The sequence below is a fragment of the Prionailurus bengalensis genome, chromosome B1, assembly GCF_016509475.1.
Source record: "Prionailurus bengalensis isolate Pbe53 chromosome B1, Fcat_Pben_1.1_paternal_pri, whole genome shotgun sequence".
Classification (NCBI taxonomy): domain Eukaryota; kingdom Metazoa; phylum Chordata; class Mammalia; order Carnivora; family Felidae; genus Prionailurus; species Prionailurus bengalensis.
The window spans coordinates 25,815,400-25,834,500 of record NC_057344.1 but is presented as its reverse complement, the minus strand read 5'-3'; the positions used below and the strand labels follow the sequence as shown (position 1 = coordinate 25,834,500).

At 39.8% G+C, this 19,101-nt stretch overlaps 1 protein-coding gene across 2 annotated transcripts in view; it reads right to left on the bottom strand.

Annotated features, from left to right (window-relative positions):
- Nucleotides 1-18,820, bottom strand: part of LONRF1 (LON peptidase N-terminal domain and ring finger 1) — a 37,878-nt gene extending 19,058 nt beyond the window's left edge. The window contains exons 1-3 of one of the 2 annotated variants that reach the window (XM_043560463.1): nucleotides 17,959-18,820; nucleotides 7,976-8,094; nucleotides 6,872-6,994 (exon numbers count right to left, since the gene is read on the bottom strand). In XM_043560463.1, the coding sequence (XP_043416398.1) occupies nucleotides 6,872-6,994; nucleotides 7,976-8,094; nucleotides 17,959-18,673 (957 nt within the window). In that variant the 5' untranslated portion in view covers nucleotides 18,674-18,820. The remainder of the gene's footprint in view (nucleotides 1-6,871; nucleotides 6,995-7,975; nucleotides 8,095-17,958) is intronic. The other variant, XM_043560473.1, reaches the window with a different exon arrangement.
- Between the last annotated feature and the right edge of the window lie 281 nt (nucleotides 18,821-19,101).

Below are 19,101 nucleotides of genomic sequence, written 5' to 3'. Positions count from 1 at the left end.
TGCAGAACAGATCATGTTGAAACAAGTCTCAAATTCAAGAATACTGAAATCCTATCAAGCGTCTTCTAGAACCACAATGGTATTACACTAGCCATTACAAGGGGGAAATAAAACTGAATAAAAACAACCCAAAATGTGGAGATTAAACATCATGCTATTAAACAACAAATTACTCATCAAAGAAATCAAATAAAAAAAAAACAGCTAGAGACAAATGAAAATAGAAATACAACGTACTGAAATCTTTAGGATGCAGGAAAAGATGTTCTAAGAAGTATACCTCAAGAAACAAGAAAAATCTCAAATAAACAATCTAATTTTATACCTAAAGAAGCTAAAAAAGAGGAACAAAGCCCAAAGTCATAGAAGAAAGGAAATAATAAAGATCATAGCAGAAATAAATGAAATAGAGACAAAAAGAGGGAAGGTCAAAAAATTAAGAGCTGGATCTTTGAACAAATAAATAAGATGGACAAATGTTTAGCTAGACTAACCAAAAAAAAAAAAAAAAAAGAGAGAGAGAGAGAGGGCTCTTGACTTAGAAAGAAATAGAAAATTTGGACAGCCCAATTCCTGGCAATGAAATTAAATCAGTAGGAGCGCCTGGGGGGTTCAGTTAAGTGTCCAACTCCTGATTTTGGTTCAGGTCATGATCTCATGGTTCCTGAGTTAGAGCCCCACATCTATCAGTGCAGAGCCTGCTTGGAATTCTCTCTCCCTCTCTCTCTCTCTGCCTCTCCCCTACTTGTGGCACGTTCTCTGAAAATAAATAAACTTAAAAATAAATAAAACATTGTATAAGGTTGTTTAAAAAAATTGAATGAGTAAACAAAAACATCCCAACAAACAAAAGTCCAGGAGCAGATGGCTACATAGAGGAATTCTAACCAAATATTTAAATAAGAGTTAACGTCTATTCTCAAACTATTCCAAAAAATCAAAAGGAAGGAAAGATTCCAAATTCATTCTATGAGGCCAACATTATTTTGATACCAAAACCAGATGAAGACAATACCAAAAAAGAAAACTACAAGGCAAATATCTCTGATGAATACAGATGCACAAATCCTCAATAAAATATTAGCAAACAGAATCCAATAGCACATTAAAAAAAAATCATTCATCACAATCATGTGGGATTTATTCCTGGGATACAAGGGTGGTTCAATATTCACAAATCAATCAACGTGATACATCACATCAATAAGAGAAAGGATAAAAGCCACAGAACCATTTCAATAGAGGCAGTAAAAACAATTGACAATTCATGATGAAAACCCTCAAAAAAAGTAGGTTTAGAGGAAATATACTTCAACATAATAAAGCCCATATATGAAACCAGAGCTAACAACATACTCAGTAATGAAAAATTGAGAGCTTTTCCCCTAAGGTCAGGGGATAGGCAAGGATATCCACTCTCAACACTTTTGACATAGTATTGGAATTCCTAGCCACGTAACTGACAAGAAAAAGGAATAAAAAGTATCCAAATTGGTAAGGAAGAAGTAAAACTTTCACTATTTGCAGATGACATGATACTCTATATAGAAAACCCTAAAGACTCCACCAAAAAACTACTAGAACAGACAAATGAATTCAGTAGACTCATAGGATACAAAATCAATGTGCAGAATTCTGTTGCACTTCTATATACTAATAAGCAGCAGAAAGAAATCAGGAAAACAATCCCACTTACAAATAAATTATTTACTGATAATTGATAATCTTATTAAAATAATAAGATACCAGGAATAAACCTAACCAAAGAGGTGAAAGACCCGTACTCTATAAACTATAAAACATGGAGGAAAGAAACTGAAGACAACACAAATGGAAAGACATTCCATGCTCATAGGCTGACGAACAAGTATTATTAAAATGTCTATACGACTCAAAGCGATCTACAGATTTAATACAATCCTTATCAAAATACCAACAGCTGGGGCACCTGGGTGGCACAGTCGGTTAAGCGTCCGATTTCAGCCAGGTCACGATCTCGCGGTCCGTGAGTTCGAGCCCCGCATCAGGCTCTGGGCTGATGGCTCAGAGCCTGGAGCCTGTTTCCGATTCTGTGTCTCCCTCTCTCTCTGCCCCTCCCCCGTTCATGCTCTGTCTCTCTCTGTCCCAAAAATAAATAAACGTTGAAAAAACAAACAAACAAAAATACCAACAGCTATTTTCACAGAACTGGGACAAACAATTCAAAAATTTGTAAGCAACCACACAAGACCTCGAACAGCCAAAGCAATTTTGAAAAAGAAAAGCAAGCTAGAGGAATCACAATTCTAGACTTCAAGATCCATTACAAAGCTGTAGTAATCAAAGCAGTATGGTACTGGCACAAAAACAGACAACAGATTAATGGAGCACAATGGAATACTCAAAAATAAATACATGATTACTTGGTCAATTAATCTTCGACAAAGCAGGAAAGAATATCCAGTTGGAAAAAAGACAGTCTCTTCAACAAATGGTGTTGGGAAAACTGGACCACTTTCTTACACCATACACAAAAATAAATTCCAAATGGATTCAAGACCTAAATGTGAGACCTGAAGCCATAAAAATCCTAGAAGATAGCACAGGCAATAACATCTCTGACACTGGTCATAGCAACATTTTTCTAGATATGTCTCCTGAGATAAGGGAAACACAAGCAAAAATAAACTATTGAGACTACATCTAAATAAGTAGCTTCTGCACAGCGAAGGAAGCCATCAACAAAACAAAAAGACAACCTCCTGAATGAGAGAAGATATTTGCAAATAACATATCCAATAAGGGGTTAATATCCAAAACATATAAAGAATTTCTACAGTTCACCACCCCCTAAAATGTAATCCAATTAAAAATGAGCAAGTACATGAATAGACATTTTTCCAAAGAAGACATACACCTGGCCAACAGATACATGAAAAGGTGCTCAACATCACTAATCATCAGGGAAATGAAAATCAAAACCATAATCAGATATTGCCTCACACCTGTCAAATGGCTAAATAAAAAACACAAGAAATAACAGGTGTTGGCAAGGATGTGGAGAAAAAAAGAACCCTTAGGCATTGTCGGTAGGAATACAAGCCGGTGCAACTACTGAAAACTGTGTAGGTCACTCAAAAAATTAAAATAGAAATACCATATGATCTAGTAATTCCACTACTGGTTATTTACCCAAAATGAAAACAGTAATTTGAAAAGACAGGTGCACCCCTATGTTTACTGCAGTATTCGTAATAGGCAAGCTATGGAAACAACAGATGAGTGGATAAAGATGTGTGTATACACACACATATATAATGGAATATCACTTGGCTATAAAAAAGAATGATATCATGCCATTTGCAATAACATGGATCTACAAGTTATAATGCTAAGGGAAATAAATCAGTCACAGAAAGACAAATACCATATGATTTCACTCATACGTGGAATTTAAGAAACAAAACAAATGAACAAAGAAAAAAAGAAACAAAACACAGATTCTTAAATATAGAGAACTGGTGATTGCCAGAGGGGAGGCTGGTGGGGTGGAGGTGAAACAGATAAAGGGGTTAAGAATACATTATCATGATGAGCTCTAAATAATGTATAGAATTGTTAAATCACTATAGTGTACACATGAAACTAATATATGTGTGTGTCAATTTTACTAGAATAAAAAACAGTAAAAAAAAAAAAAATCTGTCAAATCCAAAAAAAGAGGGCTCAGAGAAACAAAATGAGAAATGAGACGTTACAAATGACACACCAAATTATAAGACACTACTACAAACAATTATATGCCAACAAATTGGACAACCTAGAAGAAATGAATAACTTTGTAGACATATACATTCCTCCAAGACTGAGTCATGAAGAAACAGAAAATTTGAATAGATCAATCACTAGTAAGAAGATTGAATCAGTAATCAGAACCTCCCAACAAACAAAAGTCTAGGACCAGATGGCTTACTGGTGAATTCTACCAAACATTTAAAGAAGATTTAATACTTATCCTTCTCAACTCTTCCAAAAACTTGAAGAAGGAACACTTCCAAAATAATTTTATGATGCCACCAAGCTGACAAGAACACCACAGAAAAAGAAAATTACAGGCCATTATCAGTGATTAAAATTAATGCAAAAATCCTCAACAAAATATTATTTAACTGAATTCAACAATACAGTAAAAGGTTCATGCATGATGATCAAATGGGATTTATTCCAGGGATGCAGGGATGATTAAACAACCAATCAATCCAATCAACATGATACACCACATTAACAAAACAGGATAAAAATCGTATGATAATCTCATTAGATATGGGTTTGACAAAAGTCAACATCCATGTATGACAAAAACTGTTAAAGTAGATACGGAGGGAATGCACTTAAACATAAAGAGGCCACATATGACAGACCTGTAGCTAGCATCATACTCAGTGGCAAAAACCTGAGAGCATTTCCTCTATGATCAGGAATAAGATAAGGATGCCCATTCTCACCACTTTACTGATCATAGTACTGGAAATCCTAGTCACAGCTATTAGGCAAGAAAAAGAAACAAAAGGCATCCAAATTGGAAAGAAAGAAATAAAATGTCACTATTTGTAGATGACATGGTACTACATACAAAAAACTAAAGATTCCACAAAAGACCTGTTAGAACTAACAAAAGAATTCAGTAACTTAGCAAGATACAAAACCAACATACAGAAATTTGTGGCATTTCTATAAATTAATTAGGATTTATCAGAAAGAGAAAGTAAGACAATAATCCAATTTACAATTGCATCAAAAATAAAATATTGGGGAATAAATTTAATGAAGGAGGTGAAAGATCTATACACTCTAAGACCCTGATAAAAGAAAGAAACAAATAAACGGGAAGATATACCATGATCATGGATTGGAAGAATAATATTATTAAAATATCCATACTCCCCAAAGCAATCTACAGATTCAATGTAATCCCTATCAAAATCCCAATGGCATTTTTCCATCCAATTAGACCAAGTAATCCTAAAATTGTAGAAAACCACAAAAGATCCCAAATAGCCAAAGCAATCTTAAGAAAGGAGAAAAATGCTGGAGCATGCTCCCCGATTTCAACTACAGTAATCAAAACAGTACAATGGCGGCATAAAAACGGACACACACACACTGATGGACCAGAAATGAATCAAACCCATACATATACGGACAATTAATTTACAACAAAGGAGCCAAGAACATGCAATGGAGAATGAATGAGTCTCTTTAATAAATGGTGCTGGGAAAGCTGGATAGACACAGGCAAAAGAATGAAACTAGACCAGTATCTTTCACCATACATAGAAATTAACTCAAAATGGATTAAAAATGTGAATTTAAGACCTGAAATCGCAAATTCCTAAGAGAAAACATAGATGGTTAACTCCTCAACACAGGTTTTAGCAGTATTTTCGTGGATCTGACTCCAAAAGCAAGAAAAAGAGCAATAATAAACAAATGGGATTGCATCAAACTAAAGAGCTTCTGCACAGTATAAGGAATCATCAAAACAAAAAGGCAACCTACTGAATGGGAGATTTTTGCAAATCATGTATCTGACAAGGGATTAATATCCAAGATATATAAAGAATTCCTACAACTCAACAACAAAAAAACCTAATTAGAAAATGGGCAGAGGATCTGAATAGACATTTTTCCAAAGACATACAGATGGCCAACAGGAACATAAAAAGGTGCTCAGTATCACTAATCAGGGAGATATAAATCAAAACCACAATGAGGTATCATCTCACGATGGTTAGAATGGCTACTATCAAAAAGACACGAAATAACAAGTGTTAGAGAGGATGTAAAGAAAAGTGAACTGTTGGTGGTAAAGCCACTATGGAAAACAGTATGGAGATTCCTTGACAAATTAAGAACAGAATACCACATCATGCAGCTATTCTACTTCTGGGTATGTATCTTTAGAATGCAAAAACACTGATTTGAAAAGATTTGCATTCCCATGTACATTGTTATGCATTCCTATGTACATGTAGCATTCTTTACATAGCATTCTTTACATAGCATCCTATGTACATATGCATTCCTATGTACATGTAGCATTATTTACAATAGCTGAGAAACGGAAACAACTTAAATGTCCATTAATAGATGAATGAAGATACAGTATACATATGCGATGGACTACCACTTAGCCAAAAAAAAAAATGATATCTTGCCATTTGTGACATCAATGGACCATGAAGGTATTATGGTAAGTGAAATAAGTCAGATGGAGAAATGCAAACATTGTATGACTTCACTCAAATGTGGAATCTCAAAAAAACAAAAAACAAAAAAACAAAAAACAGATAGACATGAACACACAAAACAAAAGGAAAACAAATTCCCAGATATGGAGAACAGATTGGTGGTTACCAGAGAGGAAGGGGTCTGGATAAAATGAGGGAAGGAGGCACTGTATGGTGATGAATGGTAAACAGACTTTTAGTGGTGATCTCTTTGTAGTGTATACTAATGTTGGATTATAATGCTGTACATTGAAACTTATATATGTTATATACCCATTTTGTTTCAATTAAAAAAAATTTCTGAGCAGGAATATCATGATAACAATATTTAATTAAGGATGGTTAGTCTGGCTGCAAACAAACTATTAAAAACACCTAAATTTAAGCAAAAATAATGCTTTTAAATATCTGTGAATGAAATAGCTTGATTTCAGTAAAAACTCAATATACTAAGTATATGAACCTTAAAACCACTTGTCAAACTGCTACTAAAGTTGACTCATGGACTCCTTATGCTCTTTCCCAAGATTCCAAAAAAGCATTTTTAAAAAGACCTATGTCTTAGATGTGCCTTGAACTATTATAGTTGGTAAACCAGTTACCTTTTCTACTTCTAGCTTTGCAGGTGCAAAATCTTCATCAAGGGCTAAGCATTGAAGAAAGAGTTGTAAGGCATCACCTAAAAAACCAGCATCATGGAGTACTTTTCCTTTCCTGAAGTAGACCTTCAATGAAAGCACACATACACAACCTTTACTAACAGAATTATTTCTTAGAAATCCATATCAAGGAAAATAAAAATGGTCTGCTTGGAAATGTGCATTTTGAAACTCTAAATGACTCTGAGAGTCCGAAGCATTTCAAAGGTATATTTACACACTTCCCTGGAGAAGCACTTCTGGGAAAATGACTTCAAAATCAAATTTCTAATTATATCACTTCAGTAATAAATCTAGAGATTCTTTCTTTTTTTAACAGTTTTAAAGTTGTGCATACAGATTATTTCCCTTGTTAATATATATTTGCCTTGGGCATCATGGGATTCTGTATCATTTTCCTTATTAATTTAGAATTTTTACAACATCCTTACTATTGTGTCCTCAAAAGCATGGTTTTGAACAGGAAGAAATCATATAAAATAGTAACTTCTGGCTTAAAAGGACATATATGAGACATGAACTGATTTGCCTTGGCAACTTAATAAAAAGGAGAATTAATAAACTGATTACTTATAATATACTTGCCTCAAGTCTTTTTTAAAACCATATGGGCAAGGCAACCTCCATTGTTCCCATTTACTGCATTAAATCACTGCCTAATCTGATCCCCATCGTTGTGCCTCAATTTACAGCCTGAAGGACCTCTTCTCTTTCCATCAATAAACTTCCTTCATCAGTTTTCAGTTTGGCTCCACCTTTACAATGTGACCAGTTTTATGTGACGAAATTCTGTATAATAAGATCTCTTATTTTTTTTTCCCTCTGTGCCTGAATTCAGGCTGTTCTTTAGTTAGGAAATAGAGGTCTCTTATAATTAAAAAAATTGTTAGATAGCCATCCACTCAAAATATTAACCCTAGATTTCTAGAGCTCCATATACTTTAAGAGTCAATCAATCTATTCTGTTAAAACTTATAACCATAACTTAATGCATGCTCCCTACAGGTTAAACTTGAAACGTATGCAAATGTGAAACAGTAACTTTACCTCGGGCCAATTTGGCAGTTCCAAGAGAACTGCATTTAAATCTTCTATGGCTGCTTTAAACTCTTGGAGACCAGCATATGATTCCGCTCGGTAAATTTTGAGAGTCACATCGCTGGGCTCTGAAACACATGTTTTATAAAGGTTTATTTTAAAAATATTACTGTATAATCTACAAAATACATACCAGATTAAGAACTGACTTAGTGATTCCAGCCAATAACCACCAAAGTACAATACAGGTGCAACCCACTTACATGTTGAGTTTTATCTAGAAGTTTTATCACATGACTATTAAGTAGATAATGTGAGCACAGGAAATGATGGTTTTTAAGTACTGGAAATATTTTATAATATGAATAATCACCTTAAAGAAAATGAATGTTTTCTTAAAATAGGGCATTCTATACAAATTTGAAAAACGGGTCTTAGATGTTTAAAGATTTATCTTTCAATGATAAATCTTATGCTATGATAAATCTTAATTTTTTATACCTTAAATTCTAAGTCCTTACTTATAAACAACCATATATGTAACTAGTGAACAGTGTACAAAGACTGACCAAGACTGTCTTAGGCTCAAACTAGTAACAAAGACTAACCAAGGCTCAAACTTAGGAGGGTATACAATGGTCCTGATTCTGGAGGAAATGGGGTGAGAATTTAAGAGGTCAAAATTTGAATTCCTGCCATTTGCAAACACTGGTATTGGATCATCCCCAAACAGATTTAATTTCAAGTATTTCTGAGGAAAAAAGCTTTGTCGATAATTTCACTACTACCCTCTACATCTTTACCTGAGAAACCAAAGTAGTATTCAATAGCATTCAGAATTTTGGTTAGCTGGTTCACCTATATGATACTATAATCAATTACTGTAGGTACACAGATTGTAAAACTGAAGTCTGAGCCAGAAACTAATTTTCAGTGCATCTAGACAAAATTAATCTGACTTTTCTTTTAAAGCTATTCATCTTGGGGCGCCTGGGTGGCGCAGTCGGTTAAGCGTCCGACTTCAGCCAGGTCATGATCTCGCGGTCCGGGAGTTCAAGCCCCCCCCCCCCCCCCGTCGGGCTCTGGGCTGATGGCTCGGAGCCTGGAGCCTGTTTCCGATTCTGTGTCTCCCTCTCTCTCTGCCCCTCCCCCGTTCATGCTCGGTCTCTCTCTGTCCCAAAAATAAATAAAAAAACGTTGAAAAAAAAAATAAAAATAAATAAATAAATAAATAAATAAAGCTATTCATCTTTGAAGCCTTCAAAAATGTATGCTTACCAACTAAAGCTTTCATCATGAAAAGGGCATAAAGACCCATAATGCCTCATTAAAAAGAAAAAAAAAAACCACTAATAAAACTCCCCAAGAGCTCCCTGGTTTACTCTAGTTTTTAAAGGACTGCTTTCCTACAGGTAAGTCTCAACAATGAAATTGGCCTTTTTCAGCTGATGCTTAAGAATTGGAACTAAGTATCTCAGGAAAATATTTCATGCTTCCCAAATAAAAAAGACATGTCTAGAATATTTTGTCTTTTGTTTCTTAAAGTAATATAATTGGAAACCATTATCTCTGAACAAAAGCACATGGAAAGTGAAAGCTCAGTATGATTCATCATCAGGCAAGAATGAAGAGTCCTGGCACAAAGCTTGACCCTGTAGTGTTCAAAAGATTTTGTTTTATCCCCATTTTATCCCTTGAAGAGCTTACAATCTAATTAGAAATGTTTATTTTATTGTGAAATGGGATCATGTAATCCTCATTTGACAAACACAACTGGAGTTCAGAAAACGGAGAGCAGCGTGCCAAAATAGTCCAAGAATGAGTAGTCAACGCAAAAGCATCTAAAACCCTGAGCCGCAAAGGACTGCTCACCCAGAGCTGGGGTGCTTCCAGTAGCCTCCTTAAGACCCCCTCCTCTGCTCCAGCACCTCAGAGAGAGGGAGTTCACTGTTGCAAATCCTTGACTTTGCCAACTTTACATCCTTCATTTCTTCAATCTGACCCTGGTCTTTTCCAATCTTACTGCTAACAGCTTTTGTTAAGGGTCCAGACCCGCATCTCTATGATTTTTTCAACAGCTTGCTAACTGCTCTCACTGCCTCCATCCAGTTTTACCCTACTATATCCTCACCATCCACAAGATCAGATGGGTATTTAGTACAACAGACCAATCCCTACACACCCGGCATCTGCCCATCCCTCCAGCCTTTCTTCCTGCATGGTCAACCTCCCCCTTTGGGCTCCAGTAATACCTAAGCTCACCCTGCCCCACACGTGCCATTCTATTTCATGCCTCCTTCCTTTGCTCACAGAAGTCCCTCCTTGTCACAGCTCTGCTTCAGTGCCGCCCTGCTGCCCCATGGTCTGGGGAACGGTTTCTCATTCAGCATGACTCCGCTCAGCAGTCTCTTCCCAAGATGCTTTAGCCTGAGCCCGCCTTCACTTGGCACATTGCAAGGATCAGGAGCAGCAGCCCTGAGGTCACACTGCCTGGGTTCAACTCCAGGCTCCTCCACTTGCTCGGCATGACTGGGACAAACTGCCAAACACCTCTGTACTGTTTCCTCAGCTATAAAATTGAGGATTTTTAAAAAAAATTATTTGTGTTTAAGAAACACCACTTGGTGTATACTATTCTAGATGACTTACACCTTCAGAACAATCCTAGTAGGGTCTAGCATTATCCACATTCTCATAGATAAGGAAACCAAGCACAGAATTTAAGTACCTGGCCCATGATATAAAAACTGAGAAGTGGAGGATTCAAGATTCTCTCAGGCAGTCTGGCTCCGGGGTACTCGCTTGCACTTCTATGCAGATAACAGCATTTACCTCCCAGGACTACTCCAGTGCAAGTTAATGTATGCAAAACACAAGAGACTTGGTACCTTGCAAGTGTTCGCTGTATGATCATGTTCCTTCACTCTACGTGCACTGCATTCATTTTAAAATCTATTTTTGAACTCCCTCCATTATTTCCTGTCTTTGTGTTCTCAAATCCCGGCTTTGCTAAATGTTTGCCGAACAAGGGGAAATTCATTAAAATCTGTCCCCTTATGCTCCTTAATTCATTGCTCCCATTTTCTCTTAGACCTAGTAATATCGTGAGTCATCAGGCAAATTAAAAAAATGAAATAAAATTCTGCTACACATCTGAGGAAATCAGGTCTTTAGCAATCTGAGGAATTTCATGGGCTGAGGAACGTTCTCCGGAGTTCCAATTCCTCATCTTTGTTCTAATCCTTAGGGGTAAATGGTCAGTAATGGGTCTATGGGTTGTTTCCTTAGTTCATCTTCAAGAAACTTTGTTTCAGATTATAAAAGTTATAAAATGTTTACTTATAAAAATTTGAAAAATATACAATATTAAGAAATAAAAACCTTTCTCCCCATCATAAAGAAATAACTAGTATTGGCATAAAACACATCTTTCTCCTCTGTGTGTAGATTATATTTGTAATTTTATAGTTTTATGAAATCTACCATATATACAGTTTATAACCTGCTTTTTTGCCAATGTCATTAAATTCACATGATTTTTAATGGTCGCAAAGTATTCTACCATGCTCACAATTTAAAAATGTCCAACTCAGCATTTACTTCCAATGTTTGCTAATATAAAAAGTACTATCATGAACATCTATCTGTATGCCTTTACATTATCTGCTTATTTCCTTAGTCACAGTCTACAAAGATGAATGGCAAAGTTTTCAATACATTCTGCTAACCCTCCTTTTATAAAAACTTATTTTATATTCCCACAAGCTATGTATTTTTGTTTCCTGGAAAAATACAAAAAAATTTATTTTAATGTGCTTAAACTTTAGTAAGTTTGACCTTTACAATATATATTTATTGATTACTTAGATTGTGTATGCATAAGAATAAGCCTTCCATGTTCATAATCTTTTACTTGTTCTTCGGAGTGTTTTTTTCTTGGATTTCTATATTGAGCTATTTCAACAATTTCAGCAGCTAACCAAAATGCCAAATTTCTTTGCTTCGATTACTTTTTCAAGTTCAGTATGGTAGGACTTTGTTATCATAAACTAAAAGCTGCCAATTGACAAGTTATTAGGGAGTGATTAATAAATTCCAGGAATAGTAACTGGCATACTTAAGATCATAACCACTGGATTCAGAACATCTGTTTGAGATCCACTTTGGACAGTCTATCTTACTCTTTAAACCTCAGTCTCCTCGAGGACCTAGAGAATGCTGGTGACACATCTTCTGACTGTCGTGAAGACTACGTAAGACCACGCATGTTGACAACACAATGCCCGCCACACAAATGCTCAATAAACGTTAGTATTACAAAACATTTCTAAATAAGTTGGATAGCAGTGAGATTTGCTCTTGATACAAGGCATTAGGAAAAGTACTTTCTTTTATCCAAATAGATCTTTGCCAGTGAGCAACATCTTTAGGGATCAGTAGTGCAGACTGAACAAAAGGAGAAGAGGGGCGCCTGGGTGGCTCGGTCAGTTAAGCGCCAGACCCTTGATCTTGGCTCAGGTCATGATCTCTGGGTCTGGGAGTTCGGCCCGCATCTGGCTCTGCACTGGCAGCATGGAACCTGCTTGGGATTCTGTCTCTCTCTGCCCCAAACCCTAATGTATGTACGTGGCACGCGCACACACACTCTCTCAAAATAAATAAGTTAAAAAAAAAGAGGGACGCCTGGGTGGCTCACTCGGTTAAGAGTCCAACTTCAGCTCAGGTCATGATCTCACGGTTGGTCAGTTCGAGCCCTGTGTCGGGCTCTGTGCTGACAGCTCAGAGCCTGGGGCCTGTTTCAGATTCTGTGAGACCCTCTCTCTCTGCCCCTCCCCGACTCGTGCTCTCTCTCTAAAATAAATAAACATTAAAAAAAGAGAGAGAGAGAGGAAGGTGAAGGAAAAAAAAAAAGAGAGGGAGGAGAAGAAAAAAAAAAGACTGATCCTATTCTACCAAAGTGGGGGAAATCTGAACAGAAGTTTCCGTATTGCATTTTAGAGTCTAAGTCATTCATCTTGTACAGTAAAACACAGTACGATTTTGAAAAATATCTCTCCAATGCGAGTGGTAGAATACTATATAAATTCATTTAAAATTTCACACGAATATATCTAAGCCTCTTAGAAATATTCCACTAAACAGAAAAACAATTCTGAATATACCAAAGGTTAATGTACAAATAACTAGAAATCTAAGACAATGGAGTTTTGGTAAATTTTTCATTGTCTGATGAATCAAAAAAGATAAAAAATGGCATTATTTAAAACAGAAAATATAATATTTACATAACCCCTTTTCCCATCTTCTGTATCAATAAGAGTATGCCATTTAACTGATCCTTGTAGTGATGCTGAGGCACTGTAAAAATCCTCAAACTTAAGTAAAGTAACATCCTTAAAGAAAGGATGAATCAAAGATCTACCACGTTATAGGGTCTGTTTGTTAGAAGTCAATTTAGCAATATAAACCCCTGTTGTAGTGATTTTCAATAAATACCAATTTGCTACAATTTTAAAGGAAACACACGAAAAAATACACATTCTGTAAGGACAGATATTTTATTTTGTTCACTTCTATATTTCCAGCACCTAAAACAATGCCGTTTATGTACTAAGTACTCAGTAAGTATCTGCTGAAAAGACAGTATGGATACTTGAGATTTGATTTTATGCTAATTTTTTTTGAAAGAGGGAGAGGGACAGAGGGAGAGAGAATCTTAAGCAGGCTCCACACTAAGTGCGGAGCCCAAGGGTGTCCGACCCAGGGCTGGATCCCAGGGCCCCGGGATCGTGACCTGAGCTGAAATCAAGAGTTAGATGTTCAACCAACTGACCCACCCAGGGGCCCCTATATGCTCATTTTTTATATCAATTTTAGTCTTAGAAGCAATATCCACTGCTTCTACCTTTCAGTTCCAACTTGGTTATTTACTTGCCTCAAGAAAGTCACTGAAAAGTCTTGGAGCTCCCATCTTCAGTCTGTGAATTAGCAATGCGAAAGCTGCCCTCCTAAATCACATGAGCTTTCCTAAGGATCAGTTAAGATAATGGAAATGAAAATATTTTGTCAACTAGGAAACATCATATAAACGTCCAAGTGTTTACAGTTTCAAGTGTCTTACAGAGTAAGTTAGGACACGCAGAAGTTTACTGATAAAATAAATTGAAATTTCTTCACATTAACCTAGTTAAGATATTAAACACCTTCATATCTTCTTTAAATGTATTCAGTAGATACCTATAATCTGACTATTCTTTTTATAACTAAAGCCTTGTAGTATCTGTATTTTATCAATGTATGCCAAAAATGTTACTAATTCACATATACAGGCTAGAATCAAGATTCAACCCTCACTCGGGTAATATTATTAATGTGGTAGACAGAAAAGAACAGGACTTGACATTACAAAGTTTAGATTTTAACTTTAGCCAAATCGCCTTCTGGCTGTAGCACAACTTTCATATTTTAAAAACATTTTTGTTACTATTTACTAGGCATTTACTCTCCCAACAGCTCTAGGTAGCTGTTACTACTGGTATCTATCTTGCAGATACCATTCTCGCTTTTTCAGATAAGGAAACCAAAACAGACAGGTTAGACAACAGGCCCAAGGTCAGAGAGTAAGTGGAAGGTTGCCCTGGGATTCAAACTGAGGCAGTCAGCTAGCTTTAACCACTAGACCACACTGCACCTCCACTTCTAGATCCCTCAGTTTCCTTCCGAGGATTCTTTGTGAAGACCAAATGATACAAAAATTTTTTTTAAATGCTTAACAGGTAAGAACTACATAATTAATTTTAAAGACAAAAATTTACAAGTATTTTAAATACACTATTCTCCCCCTTATGACCTTTATTTTTTTCTTTTAATCAGTTCAAACTGTTACTTATACGGTTCTTTGGGTGAGAGGGGTGTACACAGGGAAGAGGCAAGCCAGCATACAAATTTATTAAAAATAAAAGGAAAATAGCATAGCAAAGTGAGATCACTTCAATAGGCTCTTATATTGTATAAAGATTCCATGTAGAAAGGACTTTTACATAATATTCCTGAATCCTAAACAGACAGAAAGTTATGAAACATCTGAGAGTTAATACCAAAAGATCAATAGATTAAATGTTATCTAAATATATTTCAATTCAACAGAAACTTATGTAATCTCAATGGGAAACTTCTGATTTTGGCAAAGGTTTTCAAGCTTGCCTTTCTTGTCAACAGGGATAAATTTGGACGGGTGTGGGCTAACTGTAGACTAGATTATCTTTTTCTAGTTAATAGTATTTAGTTCTTTCATCATAAGAATTCTATGAAGAAATTATAGTGGTCTTTCTTCTCATCAGCAATAATGAAAAGTATCTATCATTAGTAACCACAGAACTGTACAATTATATAAACACATTTCAAATGCCTATCTAGCGAACTAGCTGACTCTGAAAAGTCAAAGCCTAATAATACCGATGTATAATTCTACTAAACATTATTATTTACCCCATATATTGTTAAACACTTGGTATCTATAGTTGACCAACTACAATTTGTTAGCTATAAGGTTTTTTTTTTTTTCCTTCCCACTTTGCACTAAAAATTTAAGGGATAAAAAAAATTTTTCTTCATTAGTAACATTCAGACACACTTTTCAGTATGGAATTCATGACTTTTGAAAGACCTCAGAGAATAAGGGAAAAGAAGCTAATGAGGTGAAAGTCAAAAGACTTGAGTTCTAGTTCTGCCAAAGTAAGACTTAAGTAGCTAAATAGGCAAAATCCCCGTGGGCAGTCCATGCAAATTGGAAAAAGGAGAGAAAAGGTCTTTTTTTTTTTTTTCTGTTAAAAAAAATGTCTTTAACCCAAGGCCCAGAGTCTTCCTTAATTAAAAGATTACTGGTTAGAGAATATTAAGCCAGACCTTAATTAGTAAATGTGCTCACTGTTCTGTAGATTAGGATATGAATTTTTATGAAGTGTCTAATTTAAGAGGTCAAATTAGTAATTAATACTGCATAGTGCTGTCCATAAGTTTCATCCTTTGTTTTATACGAGTGACAGGAAGGAAGGAAGGAAGGAAGGAAGGAAGGAAGGAAGGAAGGAAGGAAGGAAAGAGAAAAGAGAAAGAAAGAAAAGAAAGAAAGAAAGAAAGAAAGAAAGAAAGAAAGAAAGAAAGAAAGAAAGAGAGAGAAAAACTTCCCTGGAAATTTGTATCAAACACTTTTCATTGGGTGAGCTATAAGGGCAGAATGGGCCCTGGTGCAACATTTAGGAGAAATGGAGAATATGATGTTGCCTCTAAAACCAGCTAGCTGTGTGACTTTGGACAAGTCATTTCACTGCCCTAGCTTCTGCTTCATCGTTGAAATGAGGCCCATGGCCTAGATGGTTTGTGCTTCCTTACTCATGCTCCATTTACCCAGAGAGGCAGAGCTGTCTGTATTTGAATTCTGTATTCCAAATACTGTTGTTCTCTTTCTTTCTATCATTCTATTCCATTTTATAACTGCCTACACTTCCCATAAAGATACTGAAAGACTATGAACATGTGCCAAGTTTATGCTTTGAACTCCAAAGGTATTAAGTAACTCAATGTATTGTCACTAGTTCAAAATGACTAAGCACTTAGGATAAAAGACCTGCAAAAAGATCGTTTTGGTGACACAGTTTATAAATTTACCTAATACCGGTTTATATTTTAGACGTCTGTTTTCTCGGGGATAATTCCCTCAAGCATTATTTCATGCCAATAAAGACACTACTCTTGCAATATACTTATTTAACACAAGGTTTAACAGTGACACTATTGACATTTGGGGCCTGACAACTGTGTGGGAGGCTGTCCTGCGCGCTGTAGGATGTTAGCATCCCTAGCCTCTACCCAACACATGTACCAGCACTACACCCACAAGGGGTGTCTCCAGTTATCACCAGATATTGCTCTAGATAATGTCCCCCGGGGCGGGGGGGCTGCTAAAATACCTCTGGTAGAGAACCACCGATTGACTTAAAGTAATCTTCATTTCACCTAGGTAAGTCCGGCAGGGTCCCCTTTGGCAGCCCGAAACCACCTTAAGAGTGCTAACCTAGGTTAGGAAGCCAATGCTGCTTCTTGGAGGCAAAGAAACAAACAAAAAACCTAAAAGGCTTTTCCCCACAGCTTGATCAAGAGTGGAAAGGCAAACAAAAGCGTGTCAAAGAACTCGATCAGAGACTACCTCTTTTTCTTTACCGAGAACTAGGAGTGCTCGGAAAGTAAGCACACGTGTGTTTATGAAATAAGTATTATTTGAAATAGGCAGGTAAACCATCAAGAGCAACCAAGGTTGCAGACGTTTCAGGTAAGACCTAACACCCCCTGGCAGCTCCGACACCCGCCCCAAGCCCAGTGGCCGGCGGGGCCTCCCGGAGCTGGGTGCGGGCGCCGAGCTCCCGCCACGCCCACCGGACGTCACCCGTTACACAACCCCCCCCCCCCCACCAGCTTATGCAATTCTGCCCTCCCGCGGCTTCAATTGCCCCAATGACTTTCGTGCGAGACGACGGTAAACGTTGCACGCCTATCCTCCGGTGGGGAGATCCTCTCCCCGCCCCGGCTGTCGTTTGCCGGCGGCGGGCCCGGCCCGGCCGGCCAATTACCGGAAAGAGCGCGGCAGGAAGCGAGCGGCCGCTCGGGCTCGCCCAACTTCCACCCCATCCCGCGCTCCGGCGGCCTCCACCCGGCCCCCCGCTCCGCTCGGGACGCCCGCTTCAGACCGCAGGGCCGCGGCCAAGGGAACCCCGAGCCTGCGCGCCCCTCCCCGCGCCGCGTCACAGTCGGCTCCGAAGGCGATCCCCATTGTGACCGAAGCACCCTGGGGCGCCGCCCCCTCCCACACCCTCGAGGACCCCGAAACCCCACGCACGGGAGTCAGGCAGCCTCGGGGAGGCAGAGACGCCGGGCAGTCAGCCCGTCGGGGAAAGGAGGGTGGGGTCGCCCGGGCCCACGCCGCATCCCCGCGCGGTCACCTGCTCGAAGCGCCTCGCAGGCGGCGGCCAGGGCCTCCCGGTAGCGCCCCTGGTGCAGCAGCTCCCCGAGCCGGCCGGCCGCGCGGGCTCGCTCCCGCTGGCCCGGGAACCACTTCTCGGCCAGGTGGTTGAGGACGACGCTGGTTCTGAAGCCCGAGGCGGCGATGGCGGCGGCCAGAGGCGGCGGCCGCGGGGTGGTGCCCTCAGCATCTGTGGCGGCGGCGGGCGGCAGCCGGTCCCGGCAGAGGCGGCAGCGGGCGCGGAGCTCTCTCCGCAGGCAGCGACGGCAGTAGCTGTGGCCGCAGGGCACGGTCACCGGCTCGTTCAGGAAGCCCCGGCAGCCCAAGCAGCTGAGCAGCCCGCCTGCGCCGGGGTCCGCGCTCGCTCCGAGGGTCGCGCTCCAGCCCAGCCCGTGGCGAAGCCGGTAGTTGAGCACCAGGCAGTCCACCAAGGTGCCGAGGCACTCGGGCCTGACCGGGGCCCCGCGGCGCAGCGCCGCCGCGTACGCCTCCAGCGCTCCCTTCAGGTGGCCGCCCAGCGCCAGCAGCTCGCCGCGGCGGAGCAGCAGCTCCCAGCGCTCCGACTCCGCCGCCGCGCGCTCCAGCCGGTCGCCGCTGCCGCCGCCCACTTCCCAGAACCGGCCCCGGCTCCGCGGCGTGGGGGCCATCTCCTGGCTCCCTCCGGGGGAGCTCCTCGCCACGACCGGAGAAGACATGGCCCGCGGAGGGCTGCTCCTCCGCCGCCGCCCGCCGCCACGGTCGCGGAGCCTCCGGGGCGCGCGGCTCCGCACGCGGCCCGCGAGCTGGGGGGCGTGGCGCGCGGACACAGCGGGGCGGCGCGCGCCCGGGAAGCCCCGGGGGCGGGGCCTGGCGGGCGCGAGGCGGGGCGGGGCTTCGCTAAAGCGCCCGGGACTCCCCCGCACGGCCGGCGCCCCGGTCCCGGAGGAGCCTCGCGCCTGGCCCCGCCCCCTACGAAGCCCCTCCTGGGGAGGAACGCGAGGTCAGATGATCCCCCAGCGGGGATCTAATTGGCTTCTCCCGAAACTGGGGCCTGGCTTGTAATTGAACAAAGCCTCTTGGAACCCAGGCCTCCGCCCCTGTCGCCAATCCGCGGGACAACTACCCTCACCTGCCAAGGCTTCTC